This window comes from Tachypleus tridentatus, chromosome 13, assembly GCF_004210375.1.
Source record: "Tachypleus tridentatus isolate NWPU-2018 chromosome 13, ASM421037v1, whole genome shotgun sequence".
Lineage (NCBI taxonomy): Eukaryota > Metazoa > Arthropoda > Merostomata > Xiphosura > Limulidae > Tachypleus > Tachypleus tridentatus.
The window spans coordinates 258,882,920-258,905,117 of NC_134837.1; the positions used below are offsets into that span (position 1 = coordinate 258,882,920).

Below are 22,198 nucleotides of genomic sequence, written 5' to 3' on the forward strand. Positions count from 1 at the left end.
TTCTTCTAAACATTGGGTAACCAGTATTATGTTGAATCCTCTGAACATTGGGTAATCAGTATTCTGTTGATTATTCTGAACATTGGGTAATCAGCCTTCTGTTGATTCCTCTGAACATTGGGAAACCAGTATTATGTTGAATCCTCTGAATATTGGGTAATCAGCCTTCTATTGATTTCTCTGAACATTTGGTAATCAGCCTTCTGTTGATTCCTGTGAACATTGGATAATCAGTATTATGTTGACTCCTCTGAACATTGGGTAATCAGTATTCTCTTGATTCTTCTAAACATTGGGTAATCAGTATTATGTTGATTCCTCTGAACATTGGGTAATCCGTATTATGTTGAATTCTATGAACGTTGGATAATCAGCCTTCTTTTGATTCCTCTGAACACTGGATAATCAGTACTATGTTGAATCCTCTGAACATTGGATAATCAGCCTTATTTTGATTCCTCTGAACATTGGATAATCAGTATTATGTTGAATCCTCTGAACATTGGATAATCAGTATTATGTTGAATCCTCTGAACATTGGGTAATCAGTATTCTGTTGATTAATCTGAACATTGGGTAATCAGCTTTCTGTTGATTCCTCTGAACATTGGGTAATCAGTAGTATGTTGAATCCTCTATGAATTTGGTTATCAATCTTCTGTTGATTCCTCTGAACATTGGGTAATCAGTATTTTGTTGATTATTCTGAACATTGAGTAATCAGCCTTCTGTTGATTCTTCAGAACATTAGATAATCAGTATTATGTTGAATCCTCTGAACATCGGGTAATCAGCCTTCTGTTGATTCCTCTGAACATTGGATAATCAGTATTATGTTGAATCCTCTGAACATTGGATAATCAGTCTTCTGTTGATTCCTCTGAACATTGGATAATCAGTATTATGTTGACTCCTCTGAACATTGGGTAATCAGTATTCTCTTGATTCTTCTAAACATTAGGTAATCAGTATTATGTTGATTCCTCTGAACATTGGGTAATCAGCCTTCTGTTGATTTCTCTGAACATTTGGTAATCAGTATTATGTTGAATCCTCTGAACATTGAGTAATCAGCATTCTGTTGATTCTTCAGAACATTAGATAATCAGTATTATGTTGAATCCTCGAACATTGGATAATCAGCCTTCTTTTGATTCCTCTGAACACTGGATAATCAGTATTATGTTGAATCCTCTGAACATTGGGTAATCGGTATTCACTTGATTCTTCTGAACATTGAGTAATCAGTCTTCTGTTGATTCCTCAGAACATTAGGTAATCAGTATTATGTTGATTCCTCTGAACATTGGATAATCAGCCTTCTGTTGATTCCTCTGAACATTGGATAATCAGTATTATGTTGACTCCTCTGAATATTGGGTAATCAGCCTTCTGTTGAATCCTCTGAACATTGAGTAATCAGTATTATGTTGAATCCTCTGAACATTGGGTAATCGGTATTCTGTTGATTCTTCTGAACATTGAGTAATCAGTCTTCTGTTGATTCCTCTGAACATTAGGTAATCAGTATTATGTTGATTCCTCTGAACATTGGATAATCAGCCTTCTGTTGATTCCTCTGAACATTGGATAATCAGTATTATGTTGACTCCTCTGAACATTGGGTAATCAGTATTCTCTTGATTCTTCTAAACATTGGGTAACCAGTATTATGTTGAATCCTCTGAACATTGGGTAATCAGTATTCTGTTGATTATTCTGAACATTGGGTAATCAGCCTTCTGTTGATTCCTCTGAACATTGGGAAACCAGTATTATGTTGAATCCTCTGAATATTGGGTAATCAGCCTTCTATTGATTCCTCTGAACATTTAGTAATCAGTATTATTTTGAATCCTCTGAACATTGGATAATCAGCCTTCTGTTGATTCCTGTGAACATTGGATAATCAGTATTATGTTGACTTCTCTGAACATTGGGTAATCAGTATTCTCTTGATTCTTCTAAACATTGGGTAATCAGTATTATGTTGATTCCTCTGAACATTGGGTAATCCGTATTATGTTGAATCCTCTGAACGTTCGATAATCAGCCTTCTTTTGATTCCTCTGAACACTGGATAATCAGTACTATGTTGAATCCTATGAACATTGGATAATCAGCCTTATGTTGATTCCTCTGAACATTGGATAATCAGTATTATGTTGAATCCTCTGAACATTGGATAATCAGTATTATGTTGAATCCTCTGAACATTCAGTAATCAGTATTCTGTTGATTATTCTGAACATTGGGTAATCAGCTTTCTGTTGATTCCTCTGAACATTGGGTAATCAGTAGTATGTTGAATCCTCTATGAATTTGGTTATCACTCTTCTGTTGATTCCTCTGAACATTGGATAATCAGTATTATGTTGAATCCTCTGGACATTGGGTAATCAGTATTCTTTTGATTCTTCTAAACGTTGGGTAATCAGTATTATGTTGAATCCTTTGAAAATTTGTAATCACCCTTCTATTGATTCTTCTGAACATTGGGTAATCAGTATTTTGTTGATTATTCTGAACATTGAGTAATCAGTATTCTGTTGATTCTTCTAAACATTGGGTAATCAGTATTATGTTGAATCCTCTGAACATCGGGTAATCAGCCTTCTGTTGATTCCTCTGAACATTGGATAATCAGTATTATGTTGAATCCTCTGAACATTGGATAATCAGTCTTCTGTTGATTCCTCTGAACATTGGATAATCAGTATTATGTTGAATCCTCTGAATATTGGGTAATCAGCCTTCTGTTGAATCCTCTGAACATTTAGTAATCAGTATTCTGTTGATTCTTCTGAACATTGAGTAATCAGCCTTATGTTGATTTCTCTGAACATTAGGTAATCAGTATTATGTTGCTTCCTCTGAACATTGGGTAATCAGCCTTCTGTTGATTTCTCTGAACATTTGGTAATCAGTATTATGTTGAATCCTCTGAACATTGAGTAATCAGTATTATGTTGAATTCTCTAAACATTCGGTAAACATGTATTCTGTTGATTCTTCTGAACATTTGGTAATCGGTATTCTGTTGATTCTTCTGAACATTGAGTAATCAGCCTTCTGTTGATTTCTCTGAACATTGGGTAATCAGTATTATGTTGATTCCTCTGAACATTGGGTAATCAGCCTTCTGTTGATTTCTCTGAACATTTGGTAATCAGTATTATGTTGAATCCTCTGAACATTGAGTAATCAGCCTTCTGTTGATTCTTCTGAACATTAGATAATCAGTATTATGTTGAATCCTCTGAACATTGGATAATCAGCCTTCTTTTGATTCCTCTGAACACTGGATAATCAGTATTATGTTGAATCCTCTGAATATTGGGTAATCAGCCTTCTGTTGAAACCTCTGAACATTGGATAATCAGTATTATGTTGAATCCTCTGAACATTGGGTAATCAGTATTCTGTTGATTATTCTGAACATTGGGTAATCAGCCTTCTGTTGATTCCTCTGAACATTGGGAAACCAGTATTATGTTGAATCCTCTGAATATTGGGTAATCAGCCTTCTGTTGATTCCTCTGAACATTTAGTAATCAGTATTATTTTGAATCCTCTGAACATTGGATAATCAGCCTTCTGTTGATTTCTCTGAACATTTGGTAATCATCCTTCTGTTTATTCCTGTGAACATTGGATAATCAGTATTATGTTGACTCCTCTGAACATTGGGTAATCAGTATTCTCTTGATTCTTCTAAACATTGGGTAATCAGTATTATGTTGATTCCTCTGAACATTGGGTAATCCGTATTATGTTGAATTCTATGAACGTTGGATAATCAGCCTTCTTTTGATTCCTCTGAACACTGGATAATCAGTACTATGTTGAATCCTCTGAACATTGGATAATTAGCCTTATTTTGATTCCTCTGAACATTGGATAATCAGTATTATGTTGAATCCTCTGAACATTGGATAATCAGTATTATATTGAATCCTCTGAACATTGGGTAATCAGTATTCTGTTGATTATTCTGAACATTGGGTAATCAGCTTTCTGTTGATTCCTCTGAACATTGGGTAATCAGTAGTATGTTGAATCCTCTATGAATTTGGTTATCAATCTTCTGTTGATTCCTCTGAACATTGGGTAATCAGTATTTTGTTGATTATTCTGAACATTGAGTAATTTAGTATTCTGTTGATTTTTCTAAACATTGGGTAATCAGTATTATGTTGAATCCTCTGAACATCGGGTAATCAGCCTTCTGTTGATTCCTCTGAACATTGGATAATCAGTATTATGTTGAATCCTCTGAACATTGGACAATCAGTCTTCTGTTGATTCCTCTGAACATTGGATAATCAGTATTATGTTGAATCCTCTGAATATTGGGTAATCAGCCTTCTGTTGAATCCTCTGAACATTCAGTAATCAGTATTGTGTTGATTATTTTGAACATTGAGTAATCAGTCTTCTGTTGATTTTTCTGAACATTAGGTAATCAGTATTATGTTGATTCCTCTGAACATTGGATAATCAGCCTTCTGTTGATTCCTCTGAACATTGGATAATCAGTATTATGTTGACTCCTCTGAACATTGGGTAATCAGTATTCTCTTGATTCTTCTAAACATTGGGTAACCAGTATTATGTTGAATCCTCTGAACATCGGGTAATCAGCCTTCTGTTGATTCCTCTGAACATTGGATAATCAGTATTATGTTGAATCCTCTGAACATTGGATAATCAGTCTTCTGTTGATTCCTCTGAACATTGGATAATCAGTATTATGTTGAATCCTATGAATATTGGGTAATCAGCCTTCTGTTGAATCCTCTGAACATTGAGTAATCAGTATTGTGTTGATTATTCTGAACATTGAGTAATCAGTATTCTGTTGATTTCTCTGAACATTTGGTAATCAGTATTATGTTGAATCCTCTGAGCATTGAGTAATCAGTATTATGTTGAATTCTCTAAACATTCGGTAAACATGTATTCTGTTGATTATTCTGAACATTTGGTAATCGGTATTCTGTTGATTCTTCTGAACATTGAGTAATCAGCCTTCTGTTGATTTCTCTGAATATTAGGTAATCAGTATTATGTTGATTCCTCTGAACATTGGGTAATCAGCCTTCTGTTGATTTCTCTGAACATTTGGTAATCAGTATTATGTTGAATCCTCTGAACATTGAGTAATCAGCCTTCTGTTGATTCTTCAGAACATTAGATAATCAGTATTATGTTGAATCCTCTGAACATTGGATAATCAGCCTTCTTTTGATTCCTCTGAACACTGGATAATCAGTATTATGTTGAATCCTCTGAACATTGGGTAATCGGTATTCTGTTGATTCTTCTGAACATTGAGTAATCAGTCTTCTGTTGATTCCTCTGAACATTAGGTAATCAGTATTATGTTGATTCCTCTGAACATTGGATAATCAGCCTTCTGTTGATTCCTCTGAACATTGGATAATCAGTATTATGTTGACTCCTCTGAACATTGGGTAATCAGTATTCTCTTGATTCTTCTAAACATTGGGTAACCAGTATTATGTTGAATCCTCTGAACATTGGGTAATCAGTATTCTGTTGATTCCTCTGAACATTGGGAAACCAGTATTATGTTGAATCCTCTGAATATTGGGTAATCAGCCTTCTATTGATTCCTCTGAACATTTAGTAATCAGTATTATTTTGAATCCTCTGAACATTGGATAATCAGCCTTCTGTTGATTTCTCTGAACATTTGGTAATCAGCCTTCTGTTGATTCCTCTGAACATTGGATAATCAGTATTATGTTGACTCCTCTGAACATTGGGTAATCAGTATTCTCTTGATTCTTCTAAACATTGGGTAATCAGTATTATGTTGATTCCTCTGAACATTGAGTAATCCGTATTATGTTGAATCCTCTGAACGTTGGATAATCAGCCTTCTTTTGATTCCTCTGAACACTGGATAATCAGTACTATGTTGAATCCTCTGAACATTGGATAATCAGCCTTATGTTGATTCCTCTGAACATTGGATAATCAGTATTATGTTGAATCCTCTGAACATTGGATAATCAGTATTATGTTGAATCCTCTGAACATTGGGTAATCAGTATTCTGTTGATTATTCTGAACATTGGGTAATCAGCTTTCTGTTGATTCCTCTGAACATTGGGTAATCAGTAGTATGTTGAATCCTCTATGAATTTGGTTATCACTCTTCTGTTGATTCCTCTGAACATTGGATAATCAGTATTATGTTGAATCGTCTGGACATTGGGTAATCAGTATTCTTTTGATTCTTCTAAACGTTGGGTAATCAGTATTATGTTGAATCCTTTGAAAATTTGGTAATCACCCTTCTGTTGATTCTTCTGAACATTGGGTAATCAGTATTTTGTTGATTATTCTGAACATTGAGTAATCAGTATTCTGTTGATTCTTCTAAACATTGGGTAATCAGTATTATGTTGAATCCTCTGAACATTGGGTAATCAGCCTTCTGTTGATTCCTCTGAACATTGGATAATCAGTATTATGTTGAATCCTCTGAACATTGGATAATCAGTCTTCTGTTGATTCCTCTGAACATTGGATAATCAGTATTATGTTGAATCCTCTGAATATTGGGTAATCAGCCTTCTGTTGAATCCTTTGAACATTTAGTAATCAGTATTGTGTTGATTATTCTGAACATTGAGTAATCAGTCTTCTGTTGATTCCTCTGAACATTAGGTAATCAGTATTATGTTGATTCCTCTGAACATTGGATAATCAGCCTTCTGTTGATTCCTCTGAACATTGGATAATCAGTATTATGTTGACTCGTCTGAACATTGGGTAATCAGTATTCTCTTGATTCTTCTAAACATTGGGTAATCAGTATTATGTTGATTCCTCTGAACATTGGGTAATCCGTATTATGTTGAATACTCTGAACGTTGGATAATCAGCCTTCTTTTGATTCCTCTGAACGCTGGATAATCAGTATTATGTTGAATCCTCTGAACATTGGATAATCAGCCTTCCTTTGATTCCTCTGAACATTGGATAATCAGTATTATGTTGAATCCTCTGAACATTGGATAATCAGTATTATGTTGAATCCTCTGAACATTGGGTAATCAGTATTCTGTTGATTATTCTGAACATTGAGTAATCAGTATTCTGTTGATTATTCTGAACATTGAGTAATCAGTATTCTGTTGATTCTTCTGAACATTGGATAATCAGTATTATGTTGAATCCTCTGAACATTGGGTAATCAATATTATGTTGAATTCTCTAAACATTCGGTAAACATGTATTCTGTTGATTCTTCTGAACATTGGGTAATCGGTATTCTGTTGATTCTTCTGAACATTGAGTAATCAGCCTTATGTTGATTTCTCTGAACATTTGGTAATCAGTATTATGTTGCTTCCTCTGATCATTGGGTAATCAGCCTTCTGTTGATTTCTCTGAACATTTGGTAATCAGTATGATGTTGAATTCTCTGAACATTGAGTAATCAGCCTTCTTTTGATTCCTCTGAACACTGGATAATCAGTATTATGTTGAATCCTCTGAACATTGGATAATCAGTATTATGTTGAATCCTCTGAACATTGGGTAATCAGTATTATGTTGACTCCTCTGAATATTGGGTAATCAGTATTCTCTTGATTCTTCTAAACGTTGGGTAATCAGTATTATGTTGAATCCTCTGTGAATTTGGTAATCACTCTTCTGTTCATTCCTCTGAACATTGGATAATCAGTATTATGTTGAATCCTCTGGACATTGGGTAATCAGTATTATGTTGACTCCTCTGAACATTGGGTAATCAGTATTCTTTTGATTCTTCTAAACGTTGGGTAATCAGTATTATGTTGAATCCTTTGAAAATTTGGTAATCACCCTTCTGTTGATTCTTCTGAACATTGGGTAATCAGTATTTTGTTGATTATTCTGAACATTGAGTAATCAGTATTCTGTTGATTCTTCTGAACAGTGGGTAATCAGTATTATGTTGAATCCTCTGAACATTGGGTAATCGGTATTCTGTTGATTCCTCTGAACATTGGGTAATCAGTATTATGTTGAGTCCTCTGAATATTGGTAATCAGCCTTCTGTTGATTCCTCTGAACATTTAGTAATCAGTATTATGTTGAATCCTCTGAACATTGGATAATCAGCCTTCTGTTGATTCCTATGAACATTTGGTAATCATCCTTCTGTTGATTCCTCTGAACATTGGATAATCAGTATTATGTTGACTCCTCTTAACATTGGGTAATCAGTATTCTTTTGATTTTTCTAAACATTGGGTAATCAGTAATTTGTTGCATCCTCTGAAAATTAGGTAATTAGCTTTCTGTTGATTCCTCTGAACATTGGGTAATCAGTATTCTGTTTATTATTCTGAACATTGAGTAATCAGTATTCTGTTGATTCTTCAGAACATTGGGTAATCAGTATTATGTTGAATTTTCTTAACATTGGGTAATCAGTATTCTGTTGATTCTTCTGAACTTTGGGTAATCGGTATTCTGTTGATTCTTCAGAACATTGGGTAATAAGCCTTCTGTTGATTTCTTTAAAAGTTTGGTAACCAGTGTGCAGTTGATTCTCTCTAACAGTACAAATTACCTTCTTTTAATAGAATACCAAAATTATTTGATAGTGTATGTGTGAATTGGCCAACGTTGAATTCTACCAAAATTGTGTCCATTTTAACTATATATATGTACTATATTTCCCAGTAAAAGTTATGTAAGTTTATAAATATATTATTTTTTCTTACAAGAAAACAAACAAGTAGCATATTATTATGGTTAGTGGAATAGATCTACTCACACTGTTTACTTTCATTGGTATGTTTTGATACAACACAAAACACGAAAAGGATTCTTATCTCCCCCATTTAGAAGAGAGTTGTTACAGTTAAAACAGTTTCGCGCAAAGCGTTATATTCACACAACTTTCTTCAACTTTGCACAGACAGAAGGAACACAGACAGACAACAACACTTGTCGTCCAGTTTTGAGCGATTTTTGAATGACTAGATTGTAGGATCTTACCATCTTTCCTTTGTATGACACCCACGGTCCCCGTGTGCAGGGCTTATTTTTAGTTGACTACGGGACGATTACCATGAATCATTGAATTCGCAGTCACGACACATTTGTTTATTTTATTGTGACTTTATCCTTTTAAAGTTACAGTCTCTGACCAAATACTTCATAGATTACTTAATTGTTCTCACCAGTAAAGTTGTTTTTAATGTGTGTTTGTTTTTACATACACACAAAATGCCACACTCACCCCGACCCCTTAAGCTGGAAATAATATGAATAAGCAAGAAATATGCACATGATTTAATCACGCCACCTGTCAACATCTTTTATTGAAAAACGCTTTTATCGCACGTTCACTTTTGAAACAATTGCAGAAAGAGCCGAAATACGCATCAGAGAAAAACGTTGCATTTTATTTTTCATCAAAGCAGTGAAATATCTGTGCTGTGGTCGTCGCAGGGATCAAGCTTTGAATTATAGCTTTATAAGCCTCGAGATTACCGCTGATATACCAGGAGACAGAAACAAAATAAAAAGAGAACTAATTATGGTTATTTTGTTCTAGAACTTTCATTTTTATATTTGCATACACAGTATAAAGATAAATTTGGTCTATAAATACAACTATTGGTTCGACATCTTCGAAACCTGCGTGTAAATTGATGTTGGTGGAGTTTGTAGTGAAACCTGATAATAATGACAACTTTCCAAAAACTGAAAACAATGTAATGTATATGTTTTAGGTTTTGTTGCTGTTTATTTTACTTCTAGAATTTTAATATATTTCATAAACTACTTACAGGAAGGTTGAGGCAACCTGATACGAACTGTTATGGTTATAAGCTTGTACCATCATTTGAGTCAATTTCATAATTAGTTATGTGATATACAAGCATATCATATGTTTTTTATTCCTTTACGGATATATATATATATATATATCCACAAGCTTTGGTTATTTAGTTTCATCATCTGTAATGGCAGCAACATAAGAAAGGCGTTGAGACTGACTACCTTGTCCTAGTTAATTTATTTCTTTGTTCGTTTTAATAAATAATGCCCATCAAATAATGCCCGATTTGATATTAAGGTAACATTTGACATCCGAATTGAAAGGTTTGGCACTTTTATGTGCTTTGCTCGCTGAGTATGACATCATCTAAATGTATCAGTCGACAAATGCTATGAAGGGAAAAATCACGAAGTGACCATGTCGACTGGACAAAGAAAGCGAGTTTACCTTTTGAATTCAAATGCGTTTTATTTGTTCAGTTTTACTTGGTTTTCATCATGACTAGTTCACCAGATAATTATCTCGAGAGACATAAAACCGGTGAACTATTCACTGATCCAGTGAGGACTATTTCTCTAAGTTCACACATACACTGTTCTTGTTGTTGATGTGTATAAATAAAGATTGTTTTAACCGTCTTTCAAATGAACCCAATTTCTTTACTCCTTATGCAACTTTAAACTCGGCCAATTTATCAACTACATAATACACCCTATATTTCCTGGTCGAATAAGTTGTTATTTGCGGTTTTTCCTGTCTTCTACTTGTTATAAAACGAGCTTACCTGAAACTACCACAGCTACTGAGTATGCTGGAATTATATATTAATTACCAACTATTTCAAAAATTTATATAGTGCAAAGAAGATCATACTGTGAACAAGTATAATACTAGAGGAAAAACAAAAATTCAAACACAAATAAATGAGTAATGATTTGGTTTAGTTTGTTTTGAATTTCGCGCAAAGCTACACGAGAACTATCTGCGCCAGCCGTTCTTGATTTAGCAGTGTAAAACTAGAGGAAAGGCAGCTAGTCATCACCACCCACCGCCAACTCTTGGGCTTCTCTTTTACCAACGACCGTCACATTATAACGCCCCCTAGGCTGAAAGGGCGAGCATGTTTGGTGTGACGAAGATTCAAACCCGCGATTCTGGGATTACGAGTCGAATGCCTTAACCACCTGGCCATGCCGGGCCATGCGTAATGAACCTTTTTCATATTTTACGCACCCATTCCCTCGGTGGCTTAGCGGTAAGCCCGAGATCGTATAACATTAAAAATCGGGTTTCGATAGCCACAGTGGACCGAGCCCGAGATCGTATAACATTGAAAATCGGGTTTCGATAGCAACAGTGGACCGAGCATAAATAGTATATTTTGTAGTTTTCGTACGTAGACAACAAACAAACCCATTTTACCCATTTTCTATTCGAAAAATTAAGGTGCTATTATCTTATATAATTTTTCGAGCAATTCACGTAAAGTGTTGAACCAAAATTGACACCAACTGGAAAGTACCGGTTTATTTTTAACTATTACACAAGTCACGGTTTAAAAGAATACGAAAGTTTTAATATTTCTCCCAGTTTTCACAGTAGAAACATATTTGTTTATGACGTATGGTGTATCAATGAACTTTGATATGTCTGTTACTGATAACCTAGTGGATGTTCATTTAAAGGTTCTATTTTTAACATCAAAAATGGTTCCTTTAAAATATTTTGACCCAATAAATTGTGCGACTCATTTGGAAGTCAATGTTAAATCGTTTGTTTAACAATACCAGCCAGAAACCAAACGTAAATATGTGGTGGAAGGTAAAAGTGACAAAGACCAGGCTGTCGATAGGGTTAACAGCGACAAAAATCAAGCTGTTGATGGGGTTAACAGTAACAAAGGTCAAGCTGTTGATGGGGTTAACAGTGACAAAAGTCAAGCTGTTGATGGGGTTAACAGTAATAAAGGTCAAGTTGTTGATGGGGTTAACAGTGACAAAGGTCAAGCTGTTGATGAGGTTAACAGTGACAAAAGTCAGATTGTGGATAGAGTTAACGGTGACAAAGGTCAAACTGTGGATGGGGTTAACGGTAACAAAGGTCAAACTGTGGATGGGATTAACGGTAACAAAGGTCAAACTGTGGATGGGGTTAACGGTAACAAAGGTTAAGCTGTGGATGGGGTTAACGGTAACAAATGCGAGTAGACAAGAACTGCTACTGTAACAAACTGTCCACCCGTTATAAGTGATAACAATGTTTCATTGATTGATTATTCTGTAAGCACACATATCACTCCACAGTTTTTAAATACATGTAAATTTATATAAACTTTGAAATATAATAAAAGCTGTATTCATTTCTCTTTTCTTTCCAGAGATGGCCAAGAACTATCGGAAGCTCATTTTAAAAATATGATTAACAACCAATCATATGATTGTGGGGAACGACCAATTGGTAAAGATGGCAAGTGTTTCGATTTACTAATTTATGTAAAAGGGCAGTGAAAATTAGTGAGGTTTATTTATTTCTACATTTAGCTGAATTACGGATGCACACAAAGTTATTTTTAGCCCTTTTGTGTTTTTAATGGAATGAACGGGAACACACACACACACACACACACACATACACTAGCGTATAGCCTATTGGAAATGACAGAGCAAGTACTCCCACCCTCGCCCGCCCCATACCATACCCTAACCTCATGTTTCATAGCTAATTGAAACAAATTCATTTGGAGAATATTAAGCTTGACCAAGAAAGAAGCAAAAAAGTACAGTCGAGGCAGTCAAACGTTTAAAATTAAATCTATATTTTACTTTCATGATAATTTATGTACTTGACTCTAAGTTAGGTGATCCCACGCTACAGCTTTAATTTTGGTTTATTATATCAACATTCACTACACATATAAGGTTTCACGTCCCACTTGCACTCCCGTCACTAAAATCGTAATGGGCAGACAGCAATTGAATTATTCATTCCAAATAAATGCAATTTGGTGTTTACGACTCTACTTATTTCAACTGACTTCTTTATAGGTTAGGTATACAAGTTCAGCGATAGTTGATCATAAAATGTGCAAACGCAATAAGGAATATAAATATATTTAGTGTTGATTATTGGAGGCACAAGTGTGCCTTTCTATGCTCTCTATGTTGGTTCTGTGATAATACTATAAGTGTAATTATTTATTATTTATTCAATATCTCTATTTTCTATACTTTATCTTCACATATGCCCTATTTTCGTATACTAAGATGTCTGTCTTGTGAGCTAATTTCTGTTATGTATAATAAACACTTAACATTTCGCTTTACAACTTCTTTAGGAGCGTCCACGAAACCACGAACCGAAACTGACAGTGCATAACTTTAAATGGCTTAAAATAATGAATTATAACATAATCTATAAGGTTTATTTCTACAGCGTGCTTTTGACGTATTGAGGGTCGAAGTTTATAATTTTAAAACAACAAATTTAGAAGACGTCTGCTGGAGAATGTATGACATTGAATTTTATCAGTGTCTTTGTTATTCAAACAAAACATAGTATGTCTGTTATGAACATTATTGAAGGATGTATAATATTGAATATTATCAGTGTCTTTGTTATTCAAACAAATAAAAGTATGTCTGTTATGAACATCATTGAAGGATGTATAATATTGAATATTATCAGTGTCTATGTCATTCAAACAAATCATAGTATGTCTGTTATGAACATCATTGAAGGATGTATAACATTGAATATTATCAGTGTCTTTGTTATTCAAACAAATAATAGTATGTCTGTTATGAACATCATTGAAGGATGTATAATATTGAATATTATCAGTGTCTATGTCATTCAAACAAATAATAGTATGTCTGTTATGAACATCATTGAAGGATGTATAATATTGAATATTATCAGTGTCTATGTCATTCAAACAAATAATAGTATGTCTGTTATGAACATCATTGAAGGATGTATAATATTGAATATTATCAGTGTCTATGCCATTCAAACAAATAATAGTATGTCTGTTATGAACATCATTGAAGGATGTATAACATTGAATATTATCAGTGTCTATATCATTCAAACAAATAATAGTATGTCTGTTATGAACATCATTGAAGGATGTATAACATTGAATTTTATCAGTGTCTTTGTTATTCAAACAAATAATAGTATGTCTGTTATGAACATCATTGAAGGATGTATAATATTGAATATTATCAGTGTCTATGCCATTCAAACAAATAATAGTATGTCTGTTATGAACATCATTGAAGGATGTATAACATTGAATATTATCAGTGTCTATATCATTCAAACAAATAATAGTATGTCTGTTATGAACATCATTGAAGGATGTATAACATTGAATATTATCAGTGTCTATGCCATTCAAACAAATAATAGTATGTCTGTTATGAACATCATTGAAGGATGTATAACATTGAATATTATCAGTGTCTATGCCATTCAAACAAATAATAGTATGTCTGTTATGAACATCATTGAAGGATGTATAACATTGAATATTATCAGTGTCTATGTCATTCAAACAAATAATAGTATGTCTGTTATGAACATCATTGAAGGATGTATAACATTGAATATTATCAGTGTCTATGTCATTCAAACAAATAATAGTATGTCTGTTATGAACATTATTGAAGGATGTATAACATTGAATATTATCAGTGTCTATGTCATTCAAACAAATCATAGTATGTCTGTTATGAACATCATTGAAGGATGTATAACATTGAATATTATCAGTGTCTATGTCATTCAAACAAATCATAGTATGTCTGTTATGAACATCATTGAAGGATGTATAATATTGAATATTATCAGTGTCTATGTCATTCAAACAAATCATAGTATGTCTGTTATGAACATCATTGAAGGATGTATAACATTGAATATTATCAGTGTCTATGTCATTCAAACAAATCATAGTATGTCTGTTATGAACATTATTGAAGGATGTATAACATTGAATATTATCAGTGTCTATGTCATTCAAACAAATCATAGTATGTCTGTTATGAACATCATTGAAGGATGTATAACATTGAATATTATCAGTGTCTATGTCATTCAAACAAATCATAGTATGTCTGTTATGAACATCATTGAAGGATGTATAACATTGAATATTATCAGTGTCTATGTCATTCAAACAAATCATAGTATGTCTGTTATGAACATTATTGAAGGATGTATAACATTGAATATTATCAGTGTCTATGTCATTCAAACAAATCATAGTATGTCTGTTATGAACATCATTGAAGGATGTATAACATTGAATATTATCAGTGTCTATGTCATTCAAACAAATCATAGTATGTCTGTTATGAACATCATTGAAGGATGTATAACATTGAATATTATCAGTGTCTATGTCATTCAAACAAATAATAGTATGTCTGTTATGAACATCATTGAAGGATGTATAATATTGAATATTATCAGTGTCTATGTCATTCAAACAAATCATAGTATGTCTGTTATGAACATCATTGAAGGATGTATAACATTGAATATTATCAGTGTCTATGTCATTCAAACAAATAATAGTATGTCTGTTATGAACATCATTGAAGGATGTATAATATTGAATATTATCAGTGTCTATGCCATTCAAACAAATAATAGTATGTCTGTTATGAACATCATTGAAGGATGTATAACATTGAATATTATCAGTGTCTATGTCATTCAAACAAATAATAGTATGTCTGTTATGAACATCATTGAAGGATGTATAACATTGAATATTATCAGTGTCTATGTCATTCAAACAAATAATAGTATGTCTGTTATGAACATCATTGAAGGATGTATAATATTGAATATTATCAGTGTCTATGTCATTCAAACAAATAATAGTATGTCTGTTATGAACATCATTGAAGGATGTATAACATTGAATATTATCAGTGTCTATGTCATTCAAACAAATAATAGTATGTCTGTTATGAACATCATTGAAGGATGTATAACATTGAATATTATCAGTGTCTATGTCATTCAAACAAATAATAGTATGTCTGTTATGAACATCATTGAAGGATGTATAACATTGAATATTATCAGTGTCTATGTCATTCAAACAAATAATAGTATGTCTGTTATGAACATCATTGAAGGATGTATAACATTGAATATTATCAGTGTCTATGTCATTCAAACAAATCATAGTATGTCTGTTATGAACATCATTGAAGGATGTATAACATTGAATATTATCAGTGTCTATGTCATTCAAACAAATCATAGTATGTCTGTTATGAACATTATTGAAGGATGTATAATATTGAATATTATCAGTGTCTATGTCATTCAAACAAATCATAGTATGTCTGTTATGAACATCATTGAAGGATGTATAACATTGAATATTATCAGTGTCTATGTCATTCAAACAAATCATAGTATGTCTGTTATGAACATTATTGAAGGATGTATAATATTGAATATTATCAGTGTCTATGTCATTCAAACAAATCATAGTATGTCTGTTATGAACATCATTGAAGGATGTATAACATTGAATATTATCAGTGTCTATGTCATTCAAACAAATCATAGTATGTCTGTTATGAACATTATTGAAGGATGTATAACATTGAATATTATCAGTGTCTATGTCATTCAAACAAATCATAGTATGTCTGTTATGAACATCATTGAAGGATGTATAACATTGAATATTATCAGTGTCTATGTCATTCAAACAAATCATAGTATGTCTGTTATGAACACTATTGAAGAATGTATAACATTGAATATTATCAGTGTCTATGTCATTCAAACAAATCATAGTATGTCTGTTATGAACACTATTGAAGGATGTATAACATTGAATATTATCAGTGTCTATGTCATTCAAACAAATCATAGTATGTCTGTTATGAACACTATTGAAGAATGTATAACATTGAATATTATCAGTGTCTATGTCATTCAAACAAATCAATGTATGTCTGTTATGAACATTATTGAAGGATGTATAATATTGAATATTATCAGTGTCTATGTCATTCAAACAAATCATAGTATGTCTGTTATGAACATCATTGAAGAATGTATAACATTGAATATTATCAGTGTCTATGTCATTCAAACAAATCATAGTATGTCTGTTATGAACATCATTGAAGGATGTATAACATTGAATATTATCAGTGTCTATGTCATTGAAACAAATCATAGTATGTCTGTTATGAACATTATTGAAGGATGTATAACATTGAATATTATCAGTGTCTATGTCATTCAAACAAATCATAGTATGTCTGTTATGAACACTATTGAAGAATGTATAACATTGAATATTATCAGTGTCTATGTCATTCAAACAAATCATAGTATGTCTGTTATGAACATTATTGAAGGATGTATAATATTGAATATTATCAGTGTCTATGTCATTCAAACAAATAATAGTATGTCTGTTATGAACATCATTGAAGGATGTATAATATTGAATATTATCAGTGTCTATGTCATTCAAACAAATAATAGTATGTCTGTTATGAACATTATTGAAGGATGTATAACATTGAATATTATCAGTGTCTATGTCATTCAAACAAATCATAGTATGTCTGTTATGAACATCATTGAAGGATGTATAACATTGAATATTATCAGTGTCTATGTCATTCAAACAAATCATAGTATGTCTGTTATGAACATCATTGAAGGATGTATAACATTGAATATTATCAGTGTCTATGTCATTCAAACAAATCATAGTATGTCTGTTATGAACATTATTGGCTCGGCATGGCCAGGTGGGTTAAGGCGTTCGACTCGTAATCTGAGGATCGCGTGTTCGAATCCCCGTCACACCAAACATGATCGCCCTTTTAGTCGTGATGTGTTATAAAGTAATGGTTAATCACACTGTTCGTTGGTAAAAGAGAAGTCCGAGAGTTGTCAGTGGATGGTGATGACTAGCTGCCTTCCCTCTTGTCTTACACTGCTAAATTAGAGATAGCTAGGGCAGATAGCCCTCAAGTAGCTTTGTGCGAATTTCATAACCAAACAAACAAACAATGAGCATTATTAAAGGATGTATGACATTGAATATTACCATTGTCTATGTCATTCATACAATATTATGGTATGTCTGTTATGTTCTTTTGTTTTGTCCATATTTTAGAATCTTTGTTGACAATAATCGTTAAGGTATTACTAGACAGTGATAACTATAGGTTATATGTTATTAACTGCGAGTTTTATAGTCCGATCAGAACGTTTCATCGTTTTGATAACTATAAGTTATATGTTATTAACTGCGAGTTTTATAGTCCGATCAGAACGTTTCATCGTTTTGATAACTATAAGTTATATGTTATTAACTGCGAGTTTTATAGTCCGATCAGAACGTTTCATCGTTTTGATAACTATAAGTTATATGTTATTAACTGCGAGTTTTATAGTCCGATCAGAACGTTTCATCGTTTTTACTGAGTTCAATTACCAAAATAAACCTTTTCTCTTCACTGACAATAATGGTTCTTACAAAATATAAATGCTCATGTTTTACAAGTTATAAAAGTAAATAATAAATTGTTTACTGCCTGAAATATAGTTGTTTCCAGTATAATTTTGTCATTAATTCAATGCTGGATTTTTTTTTTCATATCAAATTCAAATACTTTTATAAATAACAAAACTATACATTTCTATTTCATCTTGTTCGTCAAACTAATTATAAATCATATTTTAAAAAGTTACTTACAAAGTTTTATATATACATAAAACATGAATCAATAGTTTTGACTTCCTTATTTGAAACTATAAACTCATTTTTTATAAAAACTAATGAACGTGTTTGTGTTGTTTAAATTTATAAATGCATGCTAAAATGGCGAACACGAGTTTGCTTTTTTGATTTTTACAAAAGAAATGTAATGTTTTATACTTTACTGTTAAAATATATTTCTGTAGGTAAGCCACTGACTGTTAAGATGCAACTGGAAGTCGGATACCTAGGGACAATTAACTCCAAAGCAATGGTGAGTGAGTTCAGTATAAATTAACATTCAATAAAGAGATACAAATTATACAACGTCGAATAGGAAGCGCGTGGTTTAACGCACATAAAACGTTTACGCATAACGTTGGAATGGTCTGTTGTTACGCTTTCAGCTTTTGATGCATTATAAGAGCTACTGCAAACCTTGTCATTCTGTTCAAAGCTCTTGTGACAGCGTGTGGTGGTAATTGTTTTCTTCACTCTGCCCCGGCATGGCCAGATGGGTTAAGGCGTTCCACTCGTAATCTGAAGATCGCGGGTTCGAATCCCCGTCACACGAAACATCCTTGTTCTTTCAGCCGTGGGGGCGTTATAATGTGACGGTCAATTCCACTATTCGTTGGTAAAAGAGTAGCCCAAGAGGTGGCGGCGGGTGGTGATGACTAGCTGCCTTCTCTCTAGTCTTACACAGCTAAATTATGGACGGCTAGCGGAGATAGCCCATTCTCTTCAATGATACCGTACATTTATGAACATCAAATATTTTGTTTTAATTATTATGACAGAAAAGTTGGAACACTTTAGATTTAAGAGTGATATTTTTCATGTTAGAAAACTGTTTTGTTTATTTGTTTGTTTTTGAATTTCGCACAAAGCTACTCCAGGACTATCTGTGCTAGCCGTCCCTAATTTAGCAGTGTAAGACTAGAGGGAAGGCAGCTAGTCATCACCACCCACCGCCAACTCTTGGGCTACTCTTTTACCAACGAATAGTGGGATTGATTGTCACATTATAACGCCCCCACGGCTAAAAGGGCGAGCATTTTGGCGCGACGGGAATGCGAACCCGCGACCCTCAGATTACGAGTCGCACGCCTTAACACGCTTGGCCATGCCGGACCTTTAGAAAAGTGCAGTAAATAAATGCTGGTAATGTAGAAAGTAGTGAGTTTCTTATTTGTAGCCATGTTCCTTTTGTCAGAATTAATGAGATATCATTTATTTACATTAAAAAAACCACAAGTATTTCTGGTTACTCCAACAATACGAATTCGTTCAATACTTACATTTACAATATATTTGGTCTTTATTTGGTAATTACTTTTAAAAAAAGTTTATATCTCACAACAGTAATAACACAAGAGTGCAAATTTGAATCTTGTTTTCTGTTTAATAACGAATCATCCATAATTCAACTACATTATCACGTAAGGATTTATTACAAAACGGGGAAAGAACATCTCACTTCGATCAAATTCACAACAATTTTTCTACAAATATAACCGACTATTTCTGGGTCGTTTACACAACTTCTCGTTGCTATAGAAACAAATAACTAATATCAAAAAGTAAGTAATGTCTACATGCACAAACAAACAATTACTATGCAAAACATACCAATGATGTAGCCTGTTAACCGTTTATATACAATCGGTGAGTATCTCGTGGTTTCTAGAGCGATCGGTACGACTCTTGCGTCACGATTATAATTTAACATGCTTTATCCAATTTTTTTTTACATTTTATCTTGGTGTTTTCCTATCTTTTATGTTACTTTATACCTAAAAGAAACTAGCCGAAATGAACATGTGGAAGTAAGTGAAACAATGAAGAATATTTACAGTCATGTGTATTTATGTGTCCGAATATTTTTTCATCAGGTAAATTGTTTAACTGTATTTTAGCCCTCCAGTGGCTCAATGGTATGTCTGCGGACTTACAACGCTAAAAACCGTGTTTCGATACCCGTGGTGGGCAGAGCACAGATAGCCCATTGTGTAGCTTTGTGCTTAATTCAAAACAACAAGAGTCTCTCTGTTTGTTTATTTCAGTGAAAGGCTAAATAAACGTCTTTCTGCACTCCGTCCATCATGATAACACGAACTCCGGATTTTAGGGTTGTTAAACTGCGCAATAACCGCTGCTCCCCCTGTTGAGCAAAATGAAAGTTTCACTGTACGAAAAAAACAGCCGAATAGCCCTAACATGGGTGTAATATCCTTCCTATGATTGTTTGTTGAACTTTCTTTGTCCTTTATAAAGAGAACATTTAAATGTTTATGGCCTATTAATCGTAACTTATAAAGTCAGCTTTCCAGAGTGTATTATGGCTCAATTCTTTGTAATTCATAAACACTACGTTAATAAGGTTCTCATGAAGATTCTTATGAAGATAGAACAGACTCTGGTATCAACATGAATAGCTTGAGCTTTTCTAAGAAGTTCTTGGTTTTTTTATAAAAAAATCCTCTGTGGAAGTATCTGTTGACTTCTGTTTATTGCAGTGTTTTTTTCGTTTTTGAATTTTGCGCAAAACTACGAAGGCTATCTGAATTATCCGTCCATAATTTAGAAGCGTAAGACTATAGGGAAGCCATCTAGTCATCAACACCCACCGCCAACTCTTGGGTTACTCTTTTACCAACGATTAGTAGAATTGACCGTCACATTATAACGCTCCCTAGGCTGAAAGGGCAAGCATGTTTAGCGCGTTATAATGTTATAATGTGTCGGTCAATCCCACTTTTCGTTGGTAAAAGAGTAGCCCAAGAGTTGGCGGTGGGTGGTGATGACTAGCTGCCTTCCCTCTAGTCTTACACTGCTAAATTAGGGACGGCTAGCACAGATAGCCCTCGAGTAGCTTTGTGCGAAATTCCAAAACAAACAAACAAACAAACAAATAAAACTAAACAGTAAGAGATGGTTTTTCGCACTTTTAAATGAAACAGTATCAACTCTTTGCTGATAAAAGTATTCTTTAAAACTTGGAAAGACATTTATAATCAAGTAAGGCTATGTTTATGGCATCAATAATAATTGTAAATCGTGATACGCGCAACTTCTTGGCCCGGCGTGGCCAGACGGTTAAGGCACTCAATTCGAAATCTGAGAGTCGCGGGCTCGAATCACCGTCACACTAAACATTATCGTCCTTTCAGCTGTGGGGACGTTATAATGTGACGGTCATTCCCACTATTCGTTGGTAAAAGAGTAGCCCAAGAGTTGGCGGTGGGTGGTGATGACTAGCTGCCTTCCTTCTAGTCTTACACTGCTAAATTAGGGACGGCTAGCACAGATAGCCCTCGAGTAGGTTTGCACGAAATTCAAAAACATCTTTACAATTAAGCTTTGACCTCCAATTTTCGTAGTAGACCGAGCTAGTAGAGCGCGTGCGCATAGTTCTCTGAGGTAATTATTCCAGTCTATAGTAGTTTTGTCCGCCACGTCTAATTGTCGATGGCACCAATCTATTTAAGTCATTTCAATTGCCCAGCAGTAAATGAGACGAAGACTTGTTACAAAAGGATCCCATAAACCAGTTCCTAACACGCATGTTTACTTTAGTGAGCAAACTTCTAATATTGCAACACCATTCAGTTCTT

General features: G+C 33.5%; 1 protein-coding gene across 1 annotated transcript in view; it reads left to right on the forward strand.

Moving 5' to 3' along the window:
- The window catches only part of LOC143239285 (glutamate-gated chloride channel-like), an 80,889-nt gene that overhangs the window by 25,496 nt on the left and 33,195 nt on the right, over nt 1-22,198 (forward strand). The window contains exon 2 of the mRNA XM_076480211.1: nt 18,788-18,855. Coding sequence (XP_076336326.1) covers nt 18,808-18,855 — 48 coding nt within the window. The 5' untranslated portion in view covers nt 18,788-18,807. The remainder of the gene's footprint in view (nt 1-18,787; nt 18,856-22,198) is intronic.